The 22,952-nt window shown below is 45.2% G+C and overlaps 4 protein-coding genes across 5 annotated transcripts; 1 reads left to right on the top strand and 3 right to left on the bottom strand.

Moving 5' to 3' along the window:
* Nucleotides 1–1,593: 1,593 nt before the first annotated feature.
* LOC120959461 (uncharacterized) lies at nucleotides 1,594–9,024 on the bottom strand. The gene has a single exon (XM_040382857.2). It carries the CDS (start codon nucleotides 8,825–8,827, stop codon nucleotides 8,042–8,044), a length of 786 nt encoding a protein of 261 aa, XP_040238791.2. The 5' UTR covers nucleotides 8,828–9,024; the 3' UTR covers nucleotides 1,594–8,041.
* A 2,502-nt stretch (nucleotides 9,025–11,526) lies between these two features.
* Nucleotides 11,527–13,790, top strand: LOC120957369 (uncharacterized). Of its 2 annotated transcripts, XM_040379554.2 has the most exons (4): nucleotides 11,527–11,994; nucleotides 12,070–12,387; nucleotides 12,460–12,563; nucleotides 12,629–13,790. In XM_040379554.2, exons 1-4 carry the CDS (start codon nucleotides 11,712–11,714, stop codon nucleotides 13,115–13,117), a joined length of 1,194 nt encoding a protein of 397 aa, XP_040235488.2. In that variant the 5' UTR covers nucleotides 11,527–11,711; the 3' UTR covers nucleotides 13,118–13,790. The 2 variants fall into 2 exon arrangements, with proteins under 2 accessions (XP_040235488.2, XP_040235489.2); XM_040379555.2 differs by lacking the exon at nucleotides 11,527–11,994 and having other exon boundaries at nucleotides 12,011–12,387.
* A 119-nt stretch (nucleotides 13,791–13,909) lies between these two features.
* LOC120958906 (GDP-fucose protein O-fucosyltransferase 1) lies at nucleotides 13,910–15,531 on the bottom strand. The gene is made up of 2 exons (XM_040381972.2): nucleotides 15,304–15,531; nucleotides 13,910–15,228 (listed from the first exon to the last, which is right to left on the bottom strand). Exons 1-2 carry the CDS (start codon nucleotides 15,398–15,400, stop codon nucleotides 14,126–14,128), a joined length of 1,200 nt encoding a protein of 399 aa, XP_040237906.2. The 5' UTR covers nucleotides 15,401–15,531; the 3' UTR covers nucleotides 13,910–14,125.
* Nucleotides 15,532–17,082: 1,551 nt separating this feature from the next.
* Nucleotides 17,083–20,880, bottom strand: LOC120957171 (golgin subfamily A member 2-like). The gene is made up of 4 exons (XM_040379228.2): nucleotides 20,771–20,880; nucleotides 18,920–20,488; nucleotides 18,597–18,836; nucleotides 17,083–18,518 (listed from the first exon to the last, which is right to left on the bottom strand). The coding sequence occupies exons 1-4, from the start codon at nucleotides 20,810–20,812 to the stop codon at nucleotides 17,322–17,324; spliced, it is 3,048 nt and encodes a 1,015-aa protein (XP_040235162.2). The 5' UTR covers nucleotides 20,813–20,880; the 3' UTR covers nucleotides 17,083–17,321.
* Between the last annotated feature and the right edge of the window lie 2,072 nt (nucleotides 20,881–22,952).

The following is a 22,952-nucleotide window of genomic DNA, read 5'->3' as shown; positions in this document are numbered from 1 at the left end:
ATGTATCGTGCGCAACTGTACATACCCGCAGAGCACACCGATAATAGGGCCTCCTCTTCGCCACCTCGCTTCAGCCACCTTCCCCGCTCCCGCCCGCTCTTTAATGCTTGCTTTGAAAGTCATGTTTTTTATTGGGTAGCATTTATGCGCATTCGACTGTGTTTGTGTGTGTCTGTATGCTGTATCCCTCAATATTCTTGCTTCCCGTCGCTTCCGCCTTCTAAGTGGCCCGGGCTGTGCGGTGCGGGGCCCCCCACTTCGGTGGATAAATCGGGAACAAAAAGACGGAGCCGGAGAGTAAGAGAGTGAATGACTCGCGCGCGCGTCCGTACAGCGCGAAGGGCCGAAGCCCCTGTCGTAAATGAGCATATCGAACGGAACCGTTCCACCGGCAGTTATTTAGCCGTTTTTTTTCATGGATTTGTTTCGGGATAATAGAAAGCTCGAGAGCACGGGAGGAGAACGGTCGTGGTGGCCTTTTTGCTGTGCGAGTGTTTGAGTGAGTGCCGTGTTTAGGGCGAGGCGAGCCAGTTCCCGCTACCGTGTGGGGTGTGTGTGTTGTGTATCGAGTAGAGTTTAATTTAATTTTTAATATTTCGACCCCTTTTCACGTCATATAGACACACACACACACAGACAAAACTACACGACAGAAAAGAGAACATTCCAGCCCTACTTGCTGCTCACAGCACCACCCCCAGGACAATCGCATGGCAATCGGATTGAACGCGCAACATTTTCCATACAATCCGCAGTGTTGCGTTTTCTTCGCGCCAACTTTGCCTGTATTTTCAATGAGCCAAGCGATTTTACCCCCTCCTACACGCATTGTATCCTACAGCACGCTTGACGCGGCAACGTTCACCACATACACACACACATCTCCACACTCAGGGTACGACATCTTCCCTGTTGCTGTTCTGGACTCAGACAAAATTTGTGTTTCTACACTTATTGTTCAAAAAAGTAGTAGCTCTTAGGATCTGAATTTACAAACAAATATCAAAATGTTATGTTCTGCTAATGATATTGCACTAAATTTAATTGCACTACATTAAGTTTTTACATATCTTTCGTAAAAGTTCGTCAGAGTATGAAAATGTCGATTCAATTTGTCATGAATAACTTGAATTTTAAGATTTTCGCGCATAAAATTATGACGCGCGCTGTCTGTGCGGCGGCGTAAGTCGCTACTCGTATAGCCGTCTCGCTTCTTCTTGTGTGTGCTTTACCGTTGCTCACCGCTTCAAGAACATTGCTGCTCACACACACGTCAGTCTGTGGCAAACAATTGGAGGGGGAGGATGTGTCGGTTTGCTCCAGAAATCGTGTGTGATTTTGGTGTTCTGGATTTGGTTCCATCGCTGTTTGTTTTGGTGAATTTGAAAAGGTAAGAATCATCAACCGATGTAAAAGTGTGAGAGTAAGATGATGCTGATGGTGACTGATGCTTTTCTTTGTTTTTTTTCGGCTTTTATCCACTGATGGCGTCGAGCATCGCCGAGGATGTGATCGAATGCGGAATATTCTAAACGAGGAGCTTCATTCCGGATTTTGTTTACAATAAGGTAAGTTATGATAACACACAAAGCATACCAAAAAAGAGTGAGTAATCTTATTCTTAACTTTCATTTCTTCAACAGCGCTGAACTCATCCTCCAGCTTACAACGAACGGTCAACGGATGAGGAAGGAGAGGAGGGACGGCAAAGGTACACGCACAAACGTGCACACCTCAGCCTTGTCGGAGAACGAGAACACGGGAGGGGGAGACCGGCAACGTAGGTTCTATACGTTCTTCATTTACGCTCCCTCGTGCGTTCGTGCGTGCGTGCACGCGCGCGTCTGTGTGTGTATGTGTGTGCATGCCTGCGTGCGTGGCTGTGTGTGTTTTTGCCGCTTCGCTTAGCGAGATCCTACGGGATCACCTTGTGAAAAACACCAGAGAGGGGAGGGGTAGGTGTATGTGTATGTGTGTGTATGTGTGCTTGCATGCGTACGTGGTTGTGAGTGTGTTTTTTGCTGTTTCGCGATCTCCTACGGAATCAAAAGGGGGTGGGGGGAAACACGAGGGGGGGAGGAGTGAGGTGTGTGTTTGTGTGCTAGCCTGCATGCGTGCGTGGCTTTGTCTGTGTGTGTTTTTGCGTTCGCGTTCTCCTACGGGATCACCTTGCGAAAAACACCATGGGGAGGAGAAGGTGTGTGTGTGTGTTTTCTCTTCTTTGTCGTTTCGCACTCTCCCGTGGGTCTCCTTGTGTGCGTTAGTTTTTTTGTTTTTCAAGAAGAAAAAAAAAATACTTCGAAAAATACCAGTGGGGAGGGTGTGTGTATGAATGAAAGAATGTGCTTAGAAAAAGAAAGTAGAAAATAAAAAAAATATTGAACAACGGATTCGTAAGTGTGTTTGAACTCATTGCTATCCGAAAAAAAGCGAGGGGGGGCTCTTGAAATGTAGTACACATGTATGCAACATGTATCGTGTCGCCGCGACGGTGTATCTAGCTCAATCCGTTAAGCCTGAAAAGTGCTTCTATCGGATCGTCTAATCGGGCGCCATTTAATCAATCCGTTAGCGAAAAGTCGCATGGATTTTGGTACCGGGGACCCCGCGCACGCGATAATGCTAGAGGGCGCCACCGGTCGTCCGGTAACACAACAAGAGGCGGCGGTTTTTCGGCATCAGAAGCGATGATTAATTGCGCGGTGAATCACGCGGTGGGTGGGGGGTGTTGTGCTCCACTATGGGTAGGCAATCTTTCAACCCGCAACCCATCTCCCTTCGGGCGATTTGTACTGATTAGAGAGAGAGAGTGAGAGAGAGAACCGCACGGTTTCGTGGCCCAGGGCGATACGGGATGTCCCCCGCTTGGTTCCGCGGGCGATAACGCAGGACACCCGCGCTGCTGTTGCTAGGAAACGTGGTGTGTATGTGTGTTTATGAGGCGTTTTTTTACTCCTACCGTTGTTGCGTCAATCTGTTACAAAATCGGTATGACGTGGACAAGGTGTAAAGTTGTGTACTTTAGAGGTAATGATGTTGGTGTTTGCTTTCCCCTCGTATGTTTTAGGAGGGATGAACGAAGGGGTGACATGTGCAGAAAGAGGGAGATATTTAAATTCCATTTATGGTGATTGGCAACTGTAGCTCTGTTGGGCCTAGGGTAAAAAGGGGTAAGTGGAATAATATAAAAGCCTCACACTACTGTGAGATCATTAGCAATGTTCAATCTGAATAGAGATTTAGTAACCATTTTAACCGCAAGGTCACATGAAACAGTCTCGACAAGATATTAGAGAGACATTTTAAATTATACAATCAATAAAATGTATAACATACACGAAATTCCTGATAATGGTGGGCAGATCTTCGTCCGTGGTCGTACGGAGTCGTTTGGAATCATCCGAAGTCGTCCGGAGACATCCACAGTCGTTTGGAGTCGTCCGGAGTCATCCGGGGTCGTCTGGAGTCATCCGGAGTCATCCCAAGTCATCCGGTGTCGTCCAAAACCATTCGGAGTCGTCTAGAGTCGTCTGGATACGTCCGGAGTCGCAGATGTCCAGAGTCGGAGTCGTCCGTCGAAGTCAACCGGAGTCGAGGCCGTCCGGGGTCCGACGGAGCCGACCGGTGCAATGTTTTTTTTTTTGCGGTCAGGCATTTCATATCCGATGGGCAAATCAAAAGATAGAAAAAAACATCATGAAAAAACCATGAAATTTCAGCCGACTCCGGTTGACTTCGACGGAAGACTCCGACTCCTGACTAGTCCAGACGACTCCAGCTGACACCGGATAACTTTGGACGACTCCGGATGACTCCGGATGATTCCAAACGACACCGGATGACTCCGGATGACTCCGGATGATTCCAAAAAAGTCGCTATGTATCCCGATTATAGAACATACACAAAACTATTGCTCTCTACATCAGCGATGCGGGCAAGTAATAGAAGTCTGACCAGAATAAATTTGTTAATTCAGCTTATCTATTTGAATTTTCTACATTTTTGTTATCTTTTCCAACCAGCCTTTTATTCTGCTTGCTTGCATTTTTTGTTAATTCGTTTTGTTATAGCTATTGATTAATCTATTTCTTGTTAATATTATTTCTATTTTTTGTTTAAATCGGAGGCTTAATCTTTCTTTCTCAATGTATTCACGTTTCTCTATACGCTTCCCATTTTATTCATAATATTATACTTTCTTTTGTGTCTATTCTATTCTTTACATGTGTGTTGCCATTGCTAACTCAATGGTTTAATTTAGTCTTTTAGCATAGGTATTAGAAGTTCCTGGTAATTTTAGTATTACCTGTTAATAGTTCTGTCTCGTCGAATAAATTGTAACAGGTTGACTGATAAGTCCCCGGTCTGACACATAGATGGCGCCGCTAGTATTAAATGCATATTATTTTTATATAGTACCAACCTTCAAATGATTCGTGTCAAAATTTGACGTCTGTATGTCAATTAGTTTGTGAGACAGAGCGTCTTTTGTCAAGCAACTTTTGTTATTTTGTTGTTCCACCAAGACAACGCACCGTGCCACAAGTCATTGAGAACGATGGCAAAAATTCATGAATTGCTTCCCCACCCACCGTATTCTCCAGATCTGGTCCCCAGCGACTTTTTCTTGTTCTCAGACCTCAAAAGGATGCTCGCAGGGAAAAAATTTGCCTGCCTGGCTGCAATGAAGAGGTGGTCGCCGAAACTGAGGCCTATTTTGAGGCAAAACCGAAGGAGTACTACCAAAATGGTATCAAAAAATTGGAAGGTCGTTATAATCGTTGTATCGCTCTTGAAGGGAACTATGTTGAATAATAAAAACGAATTTTGACAAAAAAATGTGTTTTTCTTTGTTAGACCGGGGACTTATCAGCCAACCTGTTACGGTAAACAGTTTATAACAAAAAAAAAACATACCCAATAGCATTCGATCTATTCCCAAGTAACGCGAATAATACGTTCCGAAGGCATTCTCGTAACTCGCGTAATAAATAGGTTTTTTAGGTGTCTTTAATATCTTCAATCCACTTTATTACTTGTTGAATATAATTCGTATACAAAATTCGACTGTTTCTGTCTCTTTAACGATTTAAAAATGATATAAAAAAAAGCAATTTACTTTGCATTCAACAATTGCTGGACATTATTGTGCCGATCTGTCATATGAACTATCAAAACATAAAATTTCGCATAACTCGAGTGTTGGGCGTGATTCGCGGAAAGACTGTATTGTACGGCGAGCAAACTTTCGTAGGCTAATTGTTCATGAAAACACATATCAAGGAAAAAAATAAACCCTACAAACATATAAATTTGATTACAAATCCACTAATTGTAACAGAATATATTCAAGATGTAAGATATACATGGAGGAACGTATGAAATACGTAAAAGATAACATATTCGTAAGATTACTTTCGTTGGTTCGTATTTGAATATTTGAAAAATGAAAAACAATTGGACAGAAATAGTGATTTTCCCACACACACATTTATGAGCAAAAGTGGATAGCGATTTGTAATAATTTCTTTTTATCTATATTTTTATTCCCTTTTACGAGGTGGCTGATATATTCTTCGAATTAATTGTTTCTTTGCGCTGCAGGTTTGTACACTATTGGCATCCTGCTAGGTCGCTCCCTCTTGAACTAAACTACAACCCCTCTCTCTCTCTCTCTCTACAAGGAGGGAAAACCCACGGAGGGACGATAAGGACACCGAGAGCTGAACCGAGTAACCGGATATAATGTTTGCTCTATTATAGCAAACACAACAAGGGGGAATCACTTCTCTGCTACGGGAAACATGGGGTTTTCCCCTAACTGAGCTAGCAAATAGCAAAACCAACAAGGGTAAATAGCAACAACAAAAAAAAAGCCACACGATATGCTCACACACCACGAAGGGTTCGAGGCCCGAAGTCAATCACGACACGCTCACGACAGTAGTCAACGCAAAACGGGCATGAGATTTCCCCGCCTGACCGTAGGAAACAAATAATAAACTTCGGGAATTGTTGTTAACCCTTGTGGGCATTAAATACCGTGGGGGAAAATGCCCAAACTGCTTCTGGTGGCGGGCAATACAATTATGCTAAGAGCGGATAAGGATGACTATGATGATGACGATGATGATGATGATGGTCTCAATCGTCGACATGAACAAGCATGTTAGCTACTGTACTGTACGCCTCGTCAGTCCTCGACAGGAGGGGTGTAGTAACATGGTGTTGCAAGATGTAACCCAACCAAAAAGGGGTGAAAAATCGTAAGGATCACGTCGCTTACGTCGCACCGCGCTCCGTCGCGTACGTAGTTGCGCGTTAATTGAGGCGTTATGCGTACTTAAGTGTGGTTGGCGTATAAACGCATCAGTTCTATAGATAGTAAAAGCGTCACTGCTTCGTGCTGCTGGGTGGTGCGTTTATGTTTGTTATTGCAAACGATCGACATCAAGCGGAGTTGGCGGAGTTGCTACACCGTGGCTGCGGATCGGCACTCGGAGCGCAGTGCTAAAAATAATTATCATTAAATCGAGACCTTTATGGAGGCGTACCGGGCAATGATTGGTGCCGTTTATGATTCACTTGCCTTGGGTGTGATTCATACGCACCACGCACGCACCGTGGTTTTGTTGCGCACTTCTCATGCTTCAGCCCCCATGGTGGTGATATATTTATACGTACTTATTTTTGGAAATGATTCAAACGTTCATTGTCTATCGTTCTTGCATTTTTGCGGTCATTAGTTTCATGCAATTTTTTTTTTTAATTTTATTTAGATCTGTAATGGAACATATTACAGCGTTTGGTGTTTTGCTCACACTTAGGCCTCACAGGTTGAATTATGTGTTTATGAGGTGTTTCAATTAATTTTATTACTTTATTTACATTTTATAGCTATTCTACCGAGCAAATCTTGAAAATTAAAATATTGGAAAATTGTTTTAAAAGAAAAAGAGCAGAAATTAGACTTTTTTAATGTTAAATTAACCCACTACATACAGAAAATTTGTATTTTCATGCAATCACCAATAGTGGATTTAATAAACTTTTAATCGAAACATGGTAATTTATTCAGCATTAAAAATATTGCAATTTTCGACAAAAAAATTGTTATTATATTCATATGAAAAAAGTTACTGATTTTTAGTGAAAAAATTAACCAAAAATGAGTTATTTTACGTCCTGTATTAAACAAGAGTACTCCTCAAGGAAGGGGAAAAAATTAAAAAATAAAGAGTTTTTTTTTTAAATAATGTTTTTTTATAGAGCTAGTAGTTTTTTAAACTTAAATCATTGAAACAGCTATCAAAAAACTTTGTTTGGATTTTTTGTATGTAAAATTGAAATACTTTGGTCATTTTTTGTTAAGGGAAAGGGAGTCTTTAGATAACCTTCAACAGATTGAGTGGACTAAAGCTTCGAGAACTTGTTGTGACTCAATTATTATCGATTATCGACTACACGTGACTGATTAATGGGACACAATATTGTTCACTTGTATTTAGAACGGGTCTTAAATATGAATATTTTGCTAAAAAAATAGTCTTAAAATGAAATTGAAATAATCATACAAGGATAACACAATTGAACATGTCAGCCAATTCCGGTCATCTGAAATGTTGAAAAGATTTTCAAGTTCACGGACTTCTCTTCAAATTGTCAGCCTATCTTCTATAGCTATAAAAGCTAATCAATGTTTTCTTCTACCTTCTCCCTATACATTTACTAGAAATGTGATTTTTGCTAAAACAGGCATTCAATTGGGGACACTTTATAAAGAAACAACTGGCGTATTAGCTCCAAAACACACACAAAATCGTAGTTTGACTGAACACGCACTGTGCATCCTATATAAGCCAGACAATGTGAGGTAAGATTAGTACTAATTTAAACAATATAGTGCTTGATAAGCTTTGCTACTGACTTACAAATCGTTCGATATCGAATATCCACCCAAAAGCGAGAAATTCGACCCGAGCGCCCGGGTAATGCATTTCGATCAATCATTCCTAGCGAATGTTCTCTGTGCTGCTGCGCCTACGAATCATCCTCTTCGTTGTCGTACTCAATGTTTTGTTTGGTAAGGTCGGTGGGCGCTAAAATTCTCGCACGTTTCTTCTTCCGCCTCGAAGGTGAACTGATCGACTGTGTGGTAGGAATCGACAGTCTGGCCTTGCTCTTTGCCGAACCATCCATACCGGTCTCTTCAATGTCCAGCGTTTTCATCAGCCTACCACGATGAACGCTACTCTCCAAAAGGTGCTCTATTCGGATGGACTGTTTGGGCAGCTTCATGGGAAACTCGTGCCGGAACGTTTGCTCATCGAACGGGACCGTCTGCACGCTGGTCCTGCTTAGCCGAGCCCCTTCCGCCTGATACTGGGCAATTTCTGCATCCTTGCGTTTCAGCTCTTCCGCGAGGGCTCGTATTTGTGCGTACTGCAAGAGCACCGTCCGCCACAGCGGTTTGATGTAGTGACAGGAAATTCCTTGCGCCAGTGCGGGCACGAGAAAGAACTGAAACGTGATTGGGTAATTTTCCAGATAGTATTTGGCCGTAAAGTGGACACCCGCTTCGGCAATGGTCGCGCTGTAGTTGCCACTGCAGCCGGCCTCAAGAAGGGTCTGATCGATCAGTGCCTCCGTACAGTCCATGGTTGGGTTTCGTTCTTTCTGGCGCTTGATCAGCGTTGCCACGGGCAGCTCTTCCATCCACAGTCCCTCCATATCAAACACAACGCACTTGATGCGGTCGAAATCCTTGCTAAAGTCGACACCATAAAACCCTTTGCGGTTCAGCGTAAGTTCACAAAAGTCCGTCATCTTCTTCAAGGCAGCACACTAGTAGAATTAGCCGTAGTGACAACTGTCTCTAATATGTTTATCAATCACACACACAAAGCTCACTAAACATCACAGATTTGGATACTGATTTCGTGAAAGAAGTTTACCGGTATTTTCTTGTGTTGTTTATAGCGGCAAAAACTGGCAAAACAGATGATGCCAGCGGTTTGTTTACTGCATCAGCTGAGCCGGTTGACAGCTGAATAAAGCTTCCCCAAGTAACAAATTTCGTAAAACCGTTTGTATACAAACCCAGCTAACCAACTGCAGGGAACCGAGCAGGAAAATTCGAGCAGTTTGTGAGGATCAAATATCTCCACAACTTAAAACATTGAACGTATGAAGAGCACGAAAATTGTGTATTATATAACAGCCAGAACTTTCGGCGGTACGAAAGTGTTATATAGAATGTATAGAGAATGCTATGCATCAAAGAAATTGTAAATTTGTTATCTTACATCCAATAAGTAATGCTGTGTAACTACAGACAGTATTCAATAGTAGAACGCTTTTTAGTTGGCATGATTTTGAGTTGAACGCTCGATAGTTGGCTGACAGTTCAATCAAAGAGCTTGCGTTTGTATGGAAAAACTGGTTTTTAAAAAAATCACAAAAATCTCATGGCTTGCCGAGAAAAAAATCAGATTTTTTTGTATGGAAAAACGTGCCAACTGAAATGCACGTACATTGAACGTCGATTATCCGGGGGCGGATTAACCGGCGGGCGGCTTAACCGTGCGCATAAATGTGACAGCTGTTCAAGCGTACAGCGAACATTTGCAGCGATAGCCAAGTGAGCAACCAGTTTTTTTGCAGCTCTGTAGTGTCTAGTGATATTTTCGAAATTCATTTTTGTTCATGAACAGTTGTCAAACCTATAGTTATTGATTGAAATAATATTCTTCTAACGATTAATCGATTGATTCAAAGTAAATTAATCATAAAACTAGTCAATTTTATAATTTTTATATGAATTTGACATTCTTTGGACCATTATCCGTGCAAATTGATTAACCGGTAACCGTCCGGTCCCGAGCTACCCCGATAATTGACGTTCTACTGTATTAAATAGTTGGCAGGGAATTGAAGTTCAACCAGTGAGTTCGTACTATATTCTACGAATAAAATCAACATACATTCTCGCTTTGTATGTGTTGGTGGTCAGTTGAAGTAGTCAGTTGCAGTTAACTCTCTCTCATTTTTAAGCCACAATTTTAAGGACTGTCGGGTTACAAGTTGTTTTTTTTTTTTTTTTGATAACAGAAGGAAATGCAGTAACGTTATTAAAATAGGTAATATTCAACCAAAGGATGATAGCTCAAGTTTTATAAGCATCTTGAACGTTTGGAGTACATAAGATCAAAACTCTCTATCGAAACAGAACCCTCCCAAGTGCCACAAATGCACTAAATGACTGCTAAACGGAGTATAAATGACTCCAGCCTAGAACGAATTCTAAAAGACTCCTTTTAGCAGACGGTAAACTGGAGCACTTTGAAAATAGAAAAAGGCTCGTCGCGCCATTTGTTGATGAGCGGATAGCTAGTCTGTGGAGTTAAATATTATTCTCCAATATGAACGTACAAGTACAGAATCAAGTGATCTGAACTCGTTTATATCGTCACCTGACCATTAATATTTATTTATGCTCGGAATTATAGAATGCTATTACAGGGTGTTTCAAGTTAATTTCGAATGTTCAAATAATAATTCATCACCTCAAGAACTGCCATCACAACTGCAAGAACACATCACAAATATCTGCCAAACTCGATCCAGCTTAAGTTGTGTTGAAAATCATGCTGTAGTAAATAAAAATCATTGTGATGGATAGGATATATCAGATTGATGTGGATTAACATCTTGCACGCCGTGAATAACAACGTTTACATTAGTAACCCAAGCGCCACAGACTAAGCTTAAACGACTGAAAAATTGAATATCCATAGAAAAAAAAGAAAGCTCCACAGCTTCATTGGTTTGATCAATAATGGCGTATTACAACTCATCATTATATTGCTATCCTTTTCTTGCAATGTGTTTCGACAAGTTTCATCTTATCATACCTATACCTATACCATATATAGTCATACCTATATAGCCTTCTAACTTTCTGAGCAAAAGTCTATATAAATGGTCGTGTGGTTAGATACGTGGGTATCAACACCAACGACCATTACTCAAATCTCACTTGCTTCAGTGCTGGTGGTTTAGTATTTAAACAATCGTATCGCCGTTCTAGTTCTAGCGATGCATAACTTAAATGCGAAACCATACAACAGTACAGAGGAAATGAGAAAGCTTTCCTCCAAGCGATGAAGCTCCACTGGTTGGGGTATCCCACCAACAGAGAGCGCCACCAGCTTTTTCGCTATTTTTAGAATGCATGAGTCGTTTGCCGTCTGCTAAACGAAGTCTTTCTATATTCCGTTTAGGTAGAGAGCTTGAGTCGTTTAGAAGGCGTTTAGTGGTCGTTTAGTGGATTTGTGGCACTTGGGAACTGATTTGGAAAACTCTGTAAGTCTTTAAGTTAAAGGTAGACAAAACAAAGGATAGCAATAGAACGATGAGCAAAAAGCGGAATCTATTGAGCAATCCAGTAAATCTTCGAACCTTTAGATTTTTTGTATGGACATCTAATTTGAATTAAGCTTAATCTGTGACGCTTCAGATCAATACTCGACCTCGCCTTTTTTTTTTTTTTTGAATTTCATGGTTTCATAATAAAAAATATTTTAAATGTGGAATGATTTTTTTGTTTATCATTACCAAATTGTGCTTTTCAAATATCCTCCTCAGCACAACATGTCACCGTTGCGTTGAACTGTCATTTCTCAAGAGCGCGAATCATTCATCCCGATAAATGGTATTCCAGTTTAGTAAATACACGACAAACCCCAATTTTCCCCCAGATATTACTCCCATCACCGCGCAGTTGAGCGATCGAAACTGCACGAATTTAACAATGGCCCATCATGCAGAAGGAATAAAATCGAGCAGCCTCCTTCTTGCAACGTCTGGTGTGGATGCTCCCATATCATCAGGTTGGCGCCTTTTTGTACTAGTTTTTTGTAGCCGGTTGAGACACAAGCACGTTGTAGACTGCATTGCAATTAAAATGAAAACAGAGGAAGGAATAGCGAGTCGTACGAATTCTATCATTCCATGCAGTTGGTGTATCCTGTTTTAGTATTGATTGGTTTACTTTCCAACTCTTTTAGGATTGAAGAAAGTGGGCAGGCCCAGAAAATCGACACTCTCTTTAAGCATCGATTATGAGCCGGAAGAAAAGAGCGATAGAAAAATTAGGCGCTTTCATAAGAATGTCTTAACGAAAGAGACGATTTTAAAATTCATCGCCGTTATGGAGCGCACTCCCTGTCTGTGGAATCCGAATGATCCGGCATACAAAAAGAAGCAAGAGCGCAAGTCTGAAGCATGGCGCGAAGTGTCGAAGATGGTTGGAGTATCCGCTGCTAAGCTGCGGAGCAAGTGGGCAGCCCTAAAATCCACATACCGTGCCCACCGCACTAAGTTTGGTAATGAGGTTGAAAATGGCACAGGAAGAGTGTCCCTGGAGTGCTAATAATCTTTTTTTTTTTTAATGCCAGACAAGCAAATACCATTCGCATGGTACGCGTACGATGCGATGAGCTTCCTCGAAGGGTTACTGGATAAGAAGCCATCGCCTGCTTTTGTTGCTGTGGATCCAAAAGTAAAGGGATCGCTCTCATCAAACGGTATCGTATTATGGCCAGTATACTAATGCTCTTTTGTTAGTTGCAGGATCATGCATCTGAATTGAACGATGAAACGAAATCCGAGGTAGTGCATTGCGAAGAGGACGACTACGGCAGCAAATACATCATCGAAGAGATAGTAGACCAGGCTGCAGTACAACCAGAACCACAGGACAAAGGGATGCATATAGAAAGTATAACAACGTCCAGCAGTACCAGCAGCAGCAGCACCAGCGGTAGTAGTAGCAGTAGTAGCAGCACAACAACATCAACGCCATTCATCGTTCAAGCTGTTCAGGGGCAGGTGGATCGGTTGTGCTGGCCGCAGCCGGACCGGTGTAAGCTCTTCAGTCAGTGCGTCGGTATGCGGATGGTAAACTTCTCGCTGCAGCAGCAAAGCTTCGCCGAAAAGATGATCAACGATATACTGTTCGAGGGCGAGCAGGGCCGTCTTACGGCGGAGCACGTGTACAGTGTGGAGCTGGAGATGCAACGGTTGCGCAGTGCGATGTGGTTTCAAAGTGCGTGAATGACGGGGCCGCTGTATGCTTCAAGGCATAAAATCGTACCATTAGAACTAATCATCAGGAAGATGTGCTTTGCCATATGTGAATGAACTCTGCCAAAGGAACTTAATGTACAAGAAAAAAAAGGATTTCTGTATATTGCTTATTTATTTTTAAAGATACTGTAGGACATCTTCCAGTCTATTCCAGTTAGGTGAAACCGACAATTTTTTAATTCGTCTAATGATTTATTTACCGTTTTCCCACATTTTTGAATAGCTCATCACGATCACAACAACAGAACTTTCAGAACAGAAAAGTAATTGAAAAGGTAAATTTATGTTGGATCACAGCACATGTGGGAAAGGGCGAAAAGCAAAAATAAAAAAATATTGAAAAAAAAACATCCTGTAAAAAGAGATCACAATAACAACAACAACAACAAGAGGTAAAGTAACAAAAACAAAGATAGACCTTTCCACATTTTGGTCGAAAAAATAAAATTAAACTAACAAAATCAGAAGGAATGCACGAAAACAGATAACAAATGCAGAAACACGAATTTTGCATGCATGAATTATGAATGAAATAGAAGTATTACAAATTTCTTACAAAAATTGCAAAGAAAAATGAAAATGGAAGAAACAAAACAAAACAAAACAAAACAAAACAAAACAAAACAAAACAAAACAAAACAAAAAAAAACAATATAAAAATATGAAAAGATAAATCAGAAAATAGAGAAGTAAATACAAAAAAAAAAGAAATAAGCTTTAGTGTAAAACAAAACAAAATTCTAAACCCAATCTAAGATCTAACCAAAAATGAAAAAGACAAGGACATAAAATGCCATTTATTAAGACTAAAAGCGATTGAAAGTTATTCACACTCATCAATAGCATAATTTATGTGCTGTTTGTAATACAATTTATTCCTCTACTCAGATCGATTCCTTAATACAAGAAAATTGTGTGGCAAAAGGTCAACTACCTGACCCATTCCGCGAGCAGTCGTTTCCTTCGCCCCATGGCTTACAGTTCTTCGTGCTGGGGCGAGCTGCCGCCTCCCTTCACCTTCGCACCCGACTTCTCCGGCGGGAAGGCCCAAAACGAGGACGGAAATCCGTTCGCGTCACGCTCGCGCTTCACGAACGCCGAATAGGACGAGATGCAGTTGCCGATGAAGTGGTTCGCGCGTCCCAGTATCGCCAAATCCAGATGCGGATTTCCGTCCGGATGGCGCACCACCGTCACGTCCATGCGCTTCAGCGCATCGTTTAGCTCGCCCAGCATGTGGTTGCTGTCGGAGGCAACAAACACCGCCCGGATGGGATTGTCCGGTGCCGCTTCCCGGTGCAACTTGATTTGACGCTTTAGCTGCCGGATGATCGTATCCCTGCCCGGCATACACAGCTCCGCAGTCAGCTGGCCGTGCTCGTTCCGGTAGCCCAAACACTGCGGCGAGGAGAACAGGTTCGAGCTTTCCTTCACGTGCTCGCAGGCCCGCACCCAATCGATGCCGTTCCGCAGATGCACCCCGATAAAAGCGCCACGGGGCAGCGTGTCGCGGATGAACTGTTTCGCCCCGGTTTCGTACTTCACCGACCAGCGAAGATAGCGATGGAGTAGGAGATTTTCCTGCTGCACGGGAAAGGCGGCCGGTGCACCGGTAAATGCCAGGACGGGCCATTTAGCGGCCGGATAGCGTTCGCTCCACCGCCGGGCCATGCTGTCCCCGTGGTGGATGTCGTAGTTGAGCTTCGGGCCGAAAAACTCCGACCCAGCGAACTCGACCTCGAACGTGTCCCAGAACGGTCCGAACGGGTTGCCACTCTTGGCGTTACAGCCGTGCCCGGTACTCCCATCCAGTCCCATGCGCTCGGTGTAGCAGAACGAGATGCGCTCGGCCGGTGGCCACAGCGAGGGGGCAAGAGTTTTCATAAAGTTTTCCATCGTTATGACGCGATGGAAGGCTTGCAGCGGTCCCACCTGGAAGTAGGTATCGAACGGGACCTGGATGGAGCGCACCTCGCCCTTGCGATACTCGACCCAGGGCGGCAGGACGAGTGTTCGGTTGAGGGCTTTCGCAAACCCGAACGAACCGAGAAAGTGGTCCGCCTGGTTGCCGAAACGACCTGGAAGATGGAAGAGGAAATTTAGGGCCCAAAAAAAAAAGGGGGCGTACAGGGAAGGGATCAAGCCTTGCTTACCCATGCACGGACAGTACATGATGTAGCCATGCTCGTCGACCGTAATCGAGTGGGCGAAAGTAAGGAAAGCCAGCAAAAGTCCCACCAAACGATACATTTTGCTAAACTCGCACTTTTTCTGCCAATAACTTCATGAATTTCGCCATAAACTGTGCACCACCGAAGCTTGTATGCTCTTCCCTGTTTTTTCTCTGTTGTATTCTTGCGTTGTTTACAACAAAACCGGTAACAACAAAAGATTCGGTTGTCAAGCAACCAAAGAACAAATGACAGTTGACCCAGGGACAGAGCTGCCAGATGAAATCATTTGAAATTTCCGTTTGAATGTTGAACGAATTTTTGTAAACGATCTTAACCGGATCTGATTTAGAAGTTCGTAACTGAGGACTAATATGACCTTCTCCAGCCACTTTCACGAACCACTCGATGTGTATTCTCAGAGACACTTAACAGCTTTTTGAAAGGTCATTTGGAATCCAATAGGAATTTTCAAGGAGTCGTCCGGTGGTCCTCTATGGTCTTGGACCATTCGAGCGGAGGAGGCAGACTATTGATGGGAACAATGAAGCTCCGAATAGCTCCAATTTTTTGTTGTGTCGATTCCAGATTGTAGGTCCATATCAGAATCGGCTCCGAAATCAAATTCAATTTCGGTATCTCCATGAAGATAGGCGTTTGGGTCCTATGCAGCTACGATTGTATCGACAGCCGCCAAGAACCTAAATTTTCCGGTAAACGATCCATTCGGGACTGATTTTGTTTCCTAAAACATCTGATTTCAATTGTACACCTGACTCTGATTCCGGAGTCAATTGTGATTCCAACTCCGGAGCTGATTGTGATTTCCTATTTCGATTTCGGAGTCGATTCTAACTCGTACTTCGGAGTCGACTCCGGAATTGGAATCGAAATCGGCTCCAGAATTGATGACGAACACGAAATCGGGAAAACACTAATGCAGACGCTCTGGGCGTGTTTGAGCGACGCATCCTTTGGACCATCTTTGGCGGCGTATTCAAGTAAGGAGTTTGGAGGAGAAGGATTAACTACAAGCTTGCTGAGCTGTACGGCAAACCGTAGCATCCTGGCTGTTAGGAGGATTCCGGACTCATGCCCCACCAAGAAGATGTTCCATAGTGATCCCCAGTTCGGCATGAGGTGCAGGGGAGCACAGCGAACTTGATAGCTGGATCAGGTGAAGCAAGACATGTCGGACATTGGGTGTCTACATCGAAAGGATGCTAGGAATCGGAATCGTCCGGAGTCATCCGGAGTCTTCCGGAGTTGAAGTCGTCCGGATTCATCCGGAGCCATCTGGAGTCATTCGGAGTCTTGGGGAGTCGGAGTCGATCCGGACTGGTAATCGTCCGGACGATTCTGAACGACTCCGGATAATGCTGGGATAATACCAGAGTTGGTTCCGAAATTGTCGGACTCGGATCGAAGGCGACTCCGGATTTTCGAACCGACTGGATACGTACAAGGGTATCTTGGAAAGCGTTTCTAATTCTGCAAAATGGTTGAAGATCCTGTAAAGATTCAACCTTCTGCTCTTGACTGTGATTGAATGATAGTTTGAAGAATTTAATACTTGTTGAAGCTGATTGAGGACCTTGTTTAACATGATCCATTGTTGGAACTGTGCAACAGGCAGGTCTACACGTTGAGTACGTTAGCAGATGTGATATCAGTTTCAGTCACGTTTTCCTACATCCGATCAGGATGCAAACTGTAAGTTACGATTAACTAGCAAATATGTAAGCACTACACCAAACCAGGTGCTCTTTACGCGCTATGCTTTGCGTTAGGCGTCTATATTTCGATCGTACAAATACACGCTATGCCAGCTAAATATATGGATGTTTGTGTGTGTGTATATATGCGCGCCAAGAAACGTTTACCACAATAAAATATGCCATAAAGTATCCATTAAAAAAACAAACAAGAAACACTATACCACAGCTTTTGTATGGGGAGGGCTTGGGGAACCTGCCTGTTCCCGTGCCCCGTGCGCCTCTCTAAACCGTCTCGAGCCGTCCGGAGCAGCAGGAACAGTGCTGCACCCCGCTGCCGTACGGAATGTTCGCCTCCTTGATGTCGGTCAGCAGCGACAGGATGCGGCCGGCCGTTTCCGTCGGCTTGATGTGCACCTTTGGTAATGGCGGAGAGTGGTGCTGGTGGTCGTGATCGTGATCGTGATCATGATGGTGTTCGTGGTGGTAATCCCCTTCAGCACCGTTCGCACGCACCATCGGTGATGACGGTGTCGATGCACCGCTACTCGGACTAGTAGTGTTGTTCGTTGCGAAACTCGCATCCAGGCCACTGAGGCTGCTGCTGTGCAACCCGTCATGGTGCTGCTCCGGCCCACTCTCCTGCTGTTCCTGTACCAGCCGGTGCACGAGATAGTTGAGCTCCTTCAGCTTCAGCTTCATCATTTCCCGATCGTCCGCCAGCTGCTGCAGCTGCAGATCGCGCTCCATGTCCTTCTGCTTGAGCAGCCGGCGCTGCTGCTGGTACAGCGTGATGTACTCGCCGATCGTTTCCGTCTCGCCCTGCAGCTGCAGCACCAGATGCTCGAGCCGCTGCTTTTCCTCCGTCAGCTCGGCCACCTCCAGCATGGTGCGCTTGAACCGCTGCTGCAGCTTCTCCATCGCCTCGATCGTCGGGATGCTGCTCACAATGGACGACTGGTGATCGAACGCTGCTGCTGTGGTGCCACCGTTTTGACCGGCCTGTTCCTGCGATCGATCCTGCTGGAAGCGGTTCAGTGCCTTCAGCAGCTCGGCCTTTTCCTCCCGCAGCGTGTCAATTTCCTGCTGCAGCTGGGCACTGTCCACCGGGTGGGACTGTGCAATCGCTTGCTCACTGTCACCGTTCGCTACCACGGCGCGCGTTTCCGATCCTTCGCGCAGCTGGCGCCGCAGCTCCTCCGCAGTGCGCTTCTGCAGCTCCAGCTCGCGCTGCAGCGTGGCGGCATCGTTCGAGCGGGACTCGTAGTAGCGCAACCGATCGATCTCCTGATTCTGCTGGTAGATTTGCTTGCTCAGTTCGGTGTTTTCGTGCGCCAGCCGGATCATCTCCTCGTCCTTGTAGTGCAGCTTCTCGCGTATGGCACCCAGCTCGGTCTCGAGATTGCCGTAGTTTGCTTTCATCTCCTTCCCCAGGTGCAACTCCGTCTGCAGCTTATCCGTGAGGTTTAGCTTGTCGTTGCTCTGGAAAAAAAATAGGGGAGAAGAAACGTTTGATTCATTAAAGCCCGAAAATAGTATACAGGCACAAGCCTCACTCACAATCTGCACAAACGCTCGCTGCATCTCTTCCAGCTGTGATTTAAGCTCCTGGTTCTGCTGCACAGCACGGGAAGCACCGACCCGACCGCTCTCAATCTCCGCCAGCAGCTTTGCCACGTCCGGTTTGTCCAGTTGCAAGCGTTCCACCGTAAGCTGCAGATTGGCAACCTGCTCTTCGTACTGCTTCAACTGCGCTTCGTATTCGTTTTTCTGTTTTTCCTCGTTTGAAACGTTTCCATTCTAAAATGAGAATAAAATACCACATTTAGCCAATTATTTGTCAATTTTCTCTCTCTCTCACACACACACACACACACACTTACCATAAGCTCCTCCTTTTCACGTGCCAATTTGTCGTAACTTTGCCGCAAACCGTCCAGCTCCGCTGTTAGCTGTTCCGCCTGCTCGCGCCACTTCCCATCGCCCTCGCCGGCCGGCCCCTCCTGACCCGCCACGTACACCGACTGCTGCCGCTGCATCTGCTGCTGTATCTGCCGCTCGAGCTCGTTGGCAAAGCGTACGGCCGCCTCCTCGCTCTTCGCCAGCCGGTTGTTCTCGTCCGTCAGCTCCTGGATCTTTTCCGCCAGGTTGCTGATCTCCTTGTTCAGGTGCAGCACGTAGTTCTGGTACTGCTGGCTGCTCTGGTCCCGCTCCGTGCCGATCTGCTTGATCACGTCCTGCAGATCCTTGATCTGCTGCGCCTTGATCAGATTTTGCTGCGTTAGCGACTCAATCTTTGCATTGTAATCCTGCCCATCGTCCGTGGTGAGCTGATCGATGCGCACCTTCGCCAGCCCCAGCTCGGACCGTACCTGCTCGAGCGACTGCTGGGCGGCTTGATATTCCTCGTTCCGCACGGTCAGCTTTTGGCGCAGCTCGGCCAAATCTTCCTGCAGCTCGTCGTGCAGCTTGCGGAACCGTTCCGCCTCCCGCTGGTACTCGCCGACCTGGGAGGCTATCGTCTCTTCCAGCCGCTCGTACCGCTGGCCCTGACTCTTCGCTTCGGTCAGCTCGCGCTCGAGCCGCTGAACCGCGCTGGCCGAATCCTGCAGCCGACGCTGCAGCTCGTCCGTTTCGGCCGACCGTTCCTGGAGCAGCGATTTACATCGGCCCAGCGAGGCGGTAAGTTCGGCCTTCTCGCCCACCAGCACCCCGACCGCCTGGATCTGCATCTGCAGCTGCTCCTGCAGCGGTCCCATCTCGACGGTGAGCCGCGTGCTGTTCTCCAGCCGCAACCGGTCAATCTCGAGCTTCAGCTCGTCCACCAGCGACTGGTTGTTGCGTAGCCGGAGCCGCAGCTCGTCGTTTTCCAACCGTTCCGCGTTGAGCTGGCGGCCCAGGTCGGCCTTTTCCGACTCCAGCTCGAGTATTGTGTTTTGTGGTCCGAGGTCGGCGTTTGCGTTCGCGATCAGATTGCCGATTTCGTCTGAGAGCCGGTTAATGTTGTACAGGCTGGCATCGACCGGTAGCGCCGGCGCTGGCTGTGGTGGTTCGGACTGGCGGACTTCAGCAATCGGTGCCGGTGGTGCCGTTTCCGCCAGCTTTGGTTCGACATTCTCGAACAAATCCACCGCACCGGGCTGGTGGGAGAAGGCGAAGGTGTTGGTGCTGTTGCTGCTGCTGTTGTTGCTGAAATAGTTCGCAATCGAAACGGAACCCCCGGGTGGCCCATCGACTGTTGTGGAGGGTTTCGGTGTCGTGAGCTCAACGGAGGTGAAGGATGGTTGGGGCGAAGGCGACGACGGCTGGTGCTGGTCTGGGTGTGCAGCATCTGTTGTTGTTGTTGTCGCGTACGGTTGACCTATGTCTGGCGGGGTCGGTTCGGTGCAACCTTCCTGCGGCTGGTGCGGATCATGATCCCGGTCCTTCTGCCGTGCCTGGTACTGCTTGAGCTGCAAAATGGCAAACAAACACAAGGAGGGATTGTGGATGAAGCAAAAACAGTTCCATTGCCGCCGTACGATGACGTGTCAGATTGTTTGCGTTGCGTTGTGTGTTTGCGTTTCTGTCAGCCACTTGGGGCTGCCGCAGTGCACGGACGTGTCAGCCTCCACCAGGCTTTGGGGATGATTATTTATCGGAATTTAACGCATATTACAGCGTTACTGCACTGTTACCACTCTGTGGTAGGGTTGAGCGGGTGCTTTACATGCGTTAAATTCGATATTGCTTACCTTTTTCCTTGCAGCAGCGATTTTCTCTGCCTTGTCTGCCATATTTACACACACTTAGTTTTTTTTTTGCTTTTTCAATTTGCGAAGTGCTGTCAACTGGTTCTGACACAGCTGCAATTGGATTGGTGTAGAGAAGGTTAGCTCAACAGATGAACGATTGACAGTTCGCAGTTGTGCAACAAAAAGGAAAGGTTTAAAATTAGGCATAAAGTCAAAATTTATTCTTTTTAAGGATTTTTTTTGTTTTTGATATCTTAAAAAATATTTTTTTCTTACTTCTCAACATCTTTTAGCAATATCTGGTTAGCAAAAATTGGAGGTGGGTGCTCCGTGTTCGAAATCATTTCCGGAGCCGATTCTGATGCTAGAAACGATTCCGGAGCCAATTTCGGAGTTGACTTCGGACCCGATTCCGGAGTCGAATCCGAATCCGGAATCATAATTGGTACTGGAATCAGAATCGGCTCCGGAAGCGGAATCGATCTGGGAATCTCCAATTGCTCCGGAAACGGTATCAGAATTGACTCCTGGAATGGGGGATTAGCCGGGAATGAGAAACAGTTCTTGAATTGAAATAAGAATATTTAGAAGCGGAATCAATCTGGGAATCTCCATGAGATTTTTTTCTCTTTTGGCAAAACAACCGCTGTCGATCAAGGCTTGTCTGTACCACTAGTGGGTTTGGCTTTCAGTGACTGAATGATTACACATAGCAGGCTAGTCAGTCCTACGTATGGGGGCACGGTTCATTTGAGGCTTGAACCCATGACGGGCATGTTGTTAAGTCGTACGAGTTGACGATTGTACTACCAGGCCAGCCAATTTTCACAGAAACGCAGCGCTCGCGTTTCGCGACGAAACAATCGAAGTTAGCCATACTTTCGTGCTAAAAAGTAGACGGTTTGACAGATGGAAAGTGTCGCCAAACATTATCGTGTGTTGTATCGCTTACACTTTCACTCTTTATTTCTTACTTATCCGTACAATTACAATTACTATATCTTCGTAGTACCAGCAACGTCCGTACTCCGTCACGGTTCGTATGAGAGAGCCTCGAACTCTCATCTCCTTGCACCCACGTACCTACGATCGAGCCCCGAGTGGCACTCACCACTTCGTCCCCAGGGGTCGGCAACCTATATTATCGTATACAACATCTCCCCCACTAATACCGGCGGCTTGGCTCATTCCACCTTACATTGAACGACTCGCGTTTTGTTCCCTATTCATTGTTGATTTATACACACACATTCACGATATAACAATTAATATCTCCTGGGTGACCCGCACCATGAACTATTTCATCAAATTTATCTAATTACATCACTTTTTTTTTTGCTGTAAAAATTGTACAATTGGCTAACCGAAGCCTTCTCTACTTCTTCTTCTGTTTTTTTTCCGTATGGTAAATATTTTCCTTCATTGATGATATTATCGAATATCAGCAGCAGTATCCACCATCTTCCTCACAGGCTCGCCATTTAATATCACATTCACGTGACCTTTGCCTTTACCGTTTACCATATACACTGTTTCAATTATAATCATTATAATTATCCTCTTCATATTGCATCCTGGATTTCCTATAGCGCTCTGCAGAGTTGCAGAATCCTTCCTTGTGACCATATCTGCTACATTCGTTACATCGGTAACTTTTATAATGGCACTTTCGGGCATAATGCTCCTCACCACAAAGCCAACACTTCGGTGCTGCTCTATTAGAATATCCTTCCTGTCTTTCCTCATGGCTCTCCCTCCCTCGCTTTGGACTGGGTCTCTCAAACTTCCCGTCATTCACGACGTTTACCTCTTTGCTCTCACTCTCAATCATCTCAGTGTCTTTTTTCAGTGTTACCATCTTTTGGCACATCTCTACTAACTGCGTTAGCGTGGTTACTTCACTATCCTCTATCCTACTCAGCAACCGCAACCTGATATCAGCGTTTCTGTCGTCCTTTAACCCACACACAAACAGAAAACACTTCAACTGTTCCTCTGTAAGCCCTGCGAGCTCTGCTTCCACTACACTCTTATTAACACGGCAACCGAACGTCACGTAATCCTCCAGTCCACTTTTTTGTAACTTCAAACACTTAAATCGCTTGCTGACCTCTGACTCACGAGAGCCAAACAGCGATTTTAACGTACTTACAGTTTCCGTAAAATTGAAATCTTTCGGCTT

Source organism: Anopheles coluzzii, chromosome 3, assembly GCF_943734685.1.
Source record: "Anopheles coluzzii chromosome 3, AcolN3, whole genome shotgun sequence".
In the NCBI taxonomy this organism is placed as follows: Eukaryota; Metazoa; Arthropoda; class Insecta; order Diptera; family Culicidae; genus Anopheles; species Anopheles coluzzii.
Note: the sequence above shows the minus strand (reverse complement) of the source record. Positions and strands in the feature narration are given on the sequence as shown.

Coding starts and splice junctions, on each gene's coding strand:
- LOC120958906 (XM_040381972.2), bottom strand. CDS start 15,400: ATGTATCGTTTGGTGGGACTTTTGCTGGCTTTCCTTACTTTCGCCCAC. Junction 15,229..15,303: donor CATGTACTGTCCGTGCATGG/GTAAGCAAGGCT, acceptor TCCATCTTCCAG/GTCGTTTCGGCAACCAGGCG.
- LOC120957171 (XM_040379228.2), bottom strand. CDS start 20,812: ATGGCAGACAAGGCAGAGAAAATCGCTGCTGCAAGGAAAAAG. Junction 20,489..20,770: donor TCGCTGCTGCAAGGAAAAAG/GTAAGCAATATC, acceptor GCCATTTTGCAG/CTCAAGCAGTACCAGGCACG. Junction 18,837..18,919: donor GTGAAAAGGAGGAGCTTATG/GTAAGTGTGTGT, acceptor TTCTCATTTTAG/AATGGAAACGTTTCAAACGA.
- LOC120959461 (XM_040382857.2), bottom strand. CDS start 8,827: ATGACGGACTTTTGTGAACTTACGCTGAACCGCAAAGGGTTTTATGGT.
- LOC120957369 (XM_040379554.2), top strand. CDS start 11,712: ATGGTATTCCAGTTTAGTAAATACACGACAAACCCCAATTTTCCCCCA. Junction 11,995..12,069: donor AGAGGAAGGAATAGCGAGTC/GTACGAATTCTA, acceptor CAACTCTTTTAG/GATTGAAGAAAGTGGGCAGG. Junction 12,388..12,459: donor TGCCCACCGCACTAAGTTTG/GTAATGAGGTTG, acceptor TTTTAATGCCAG/ACAAGCAAATACCATTCGCA.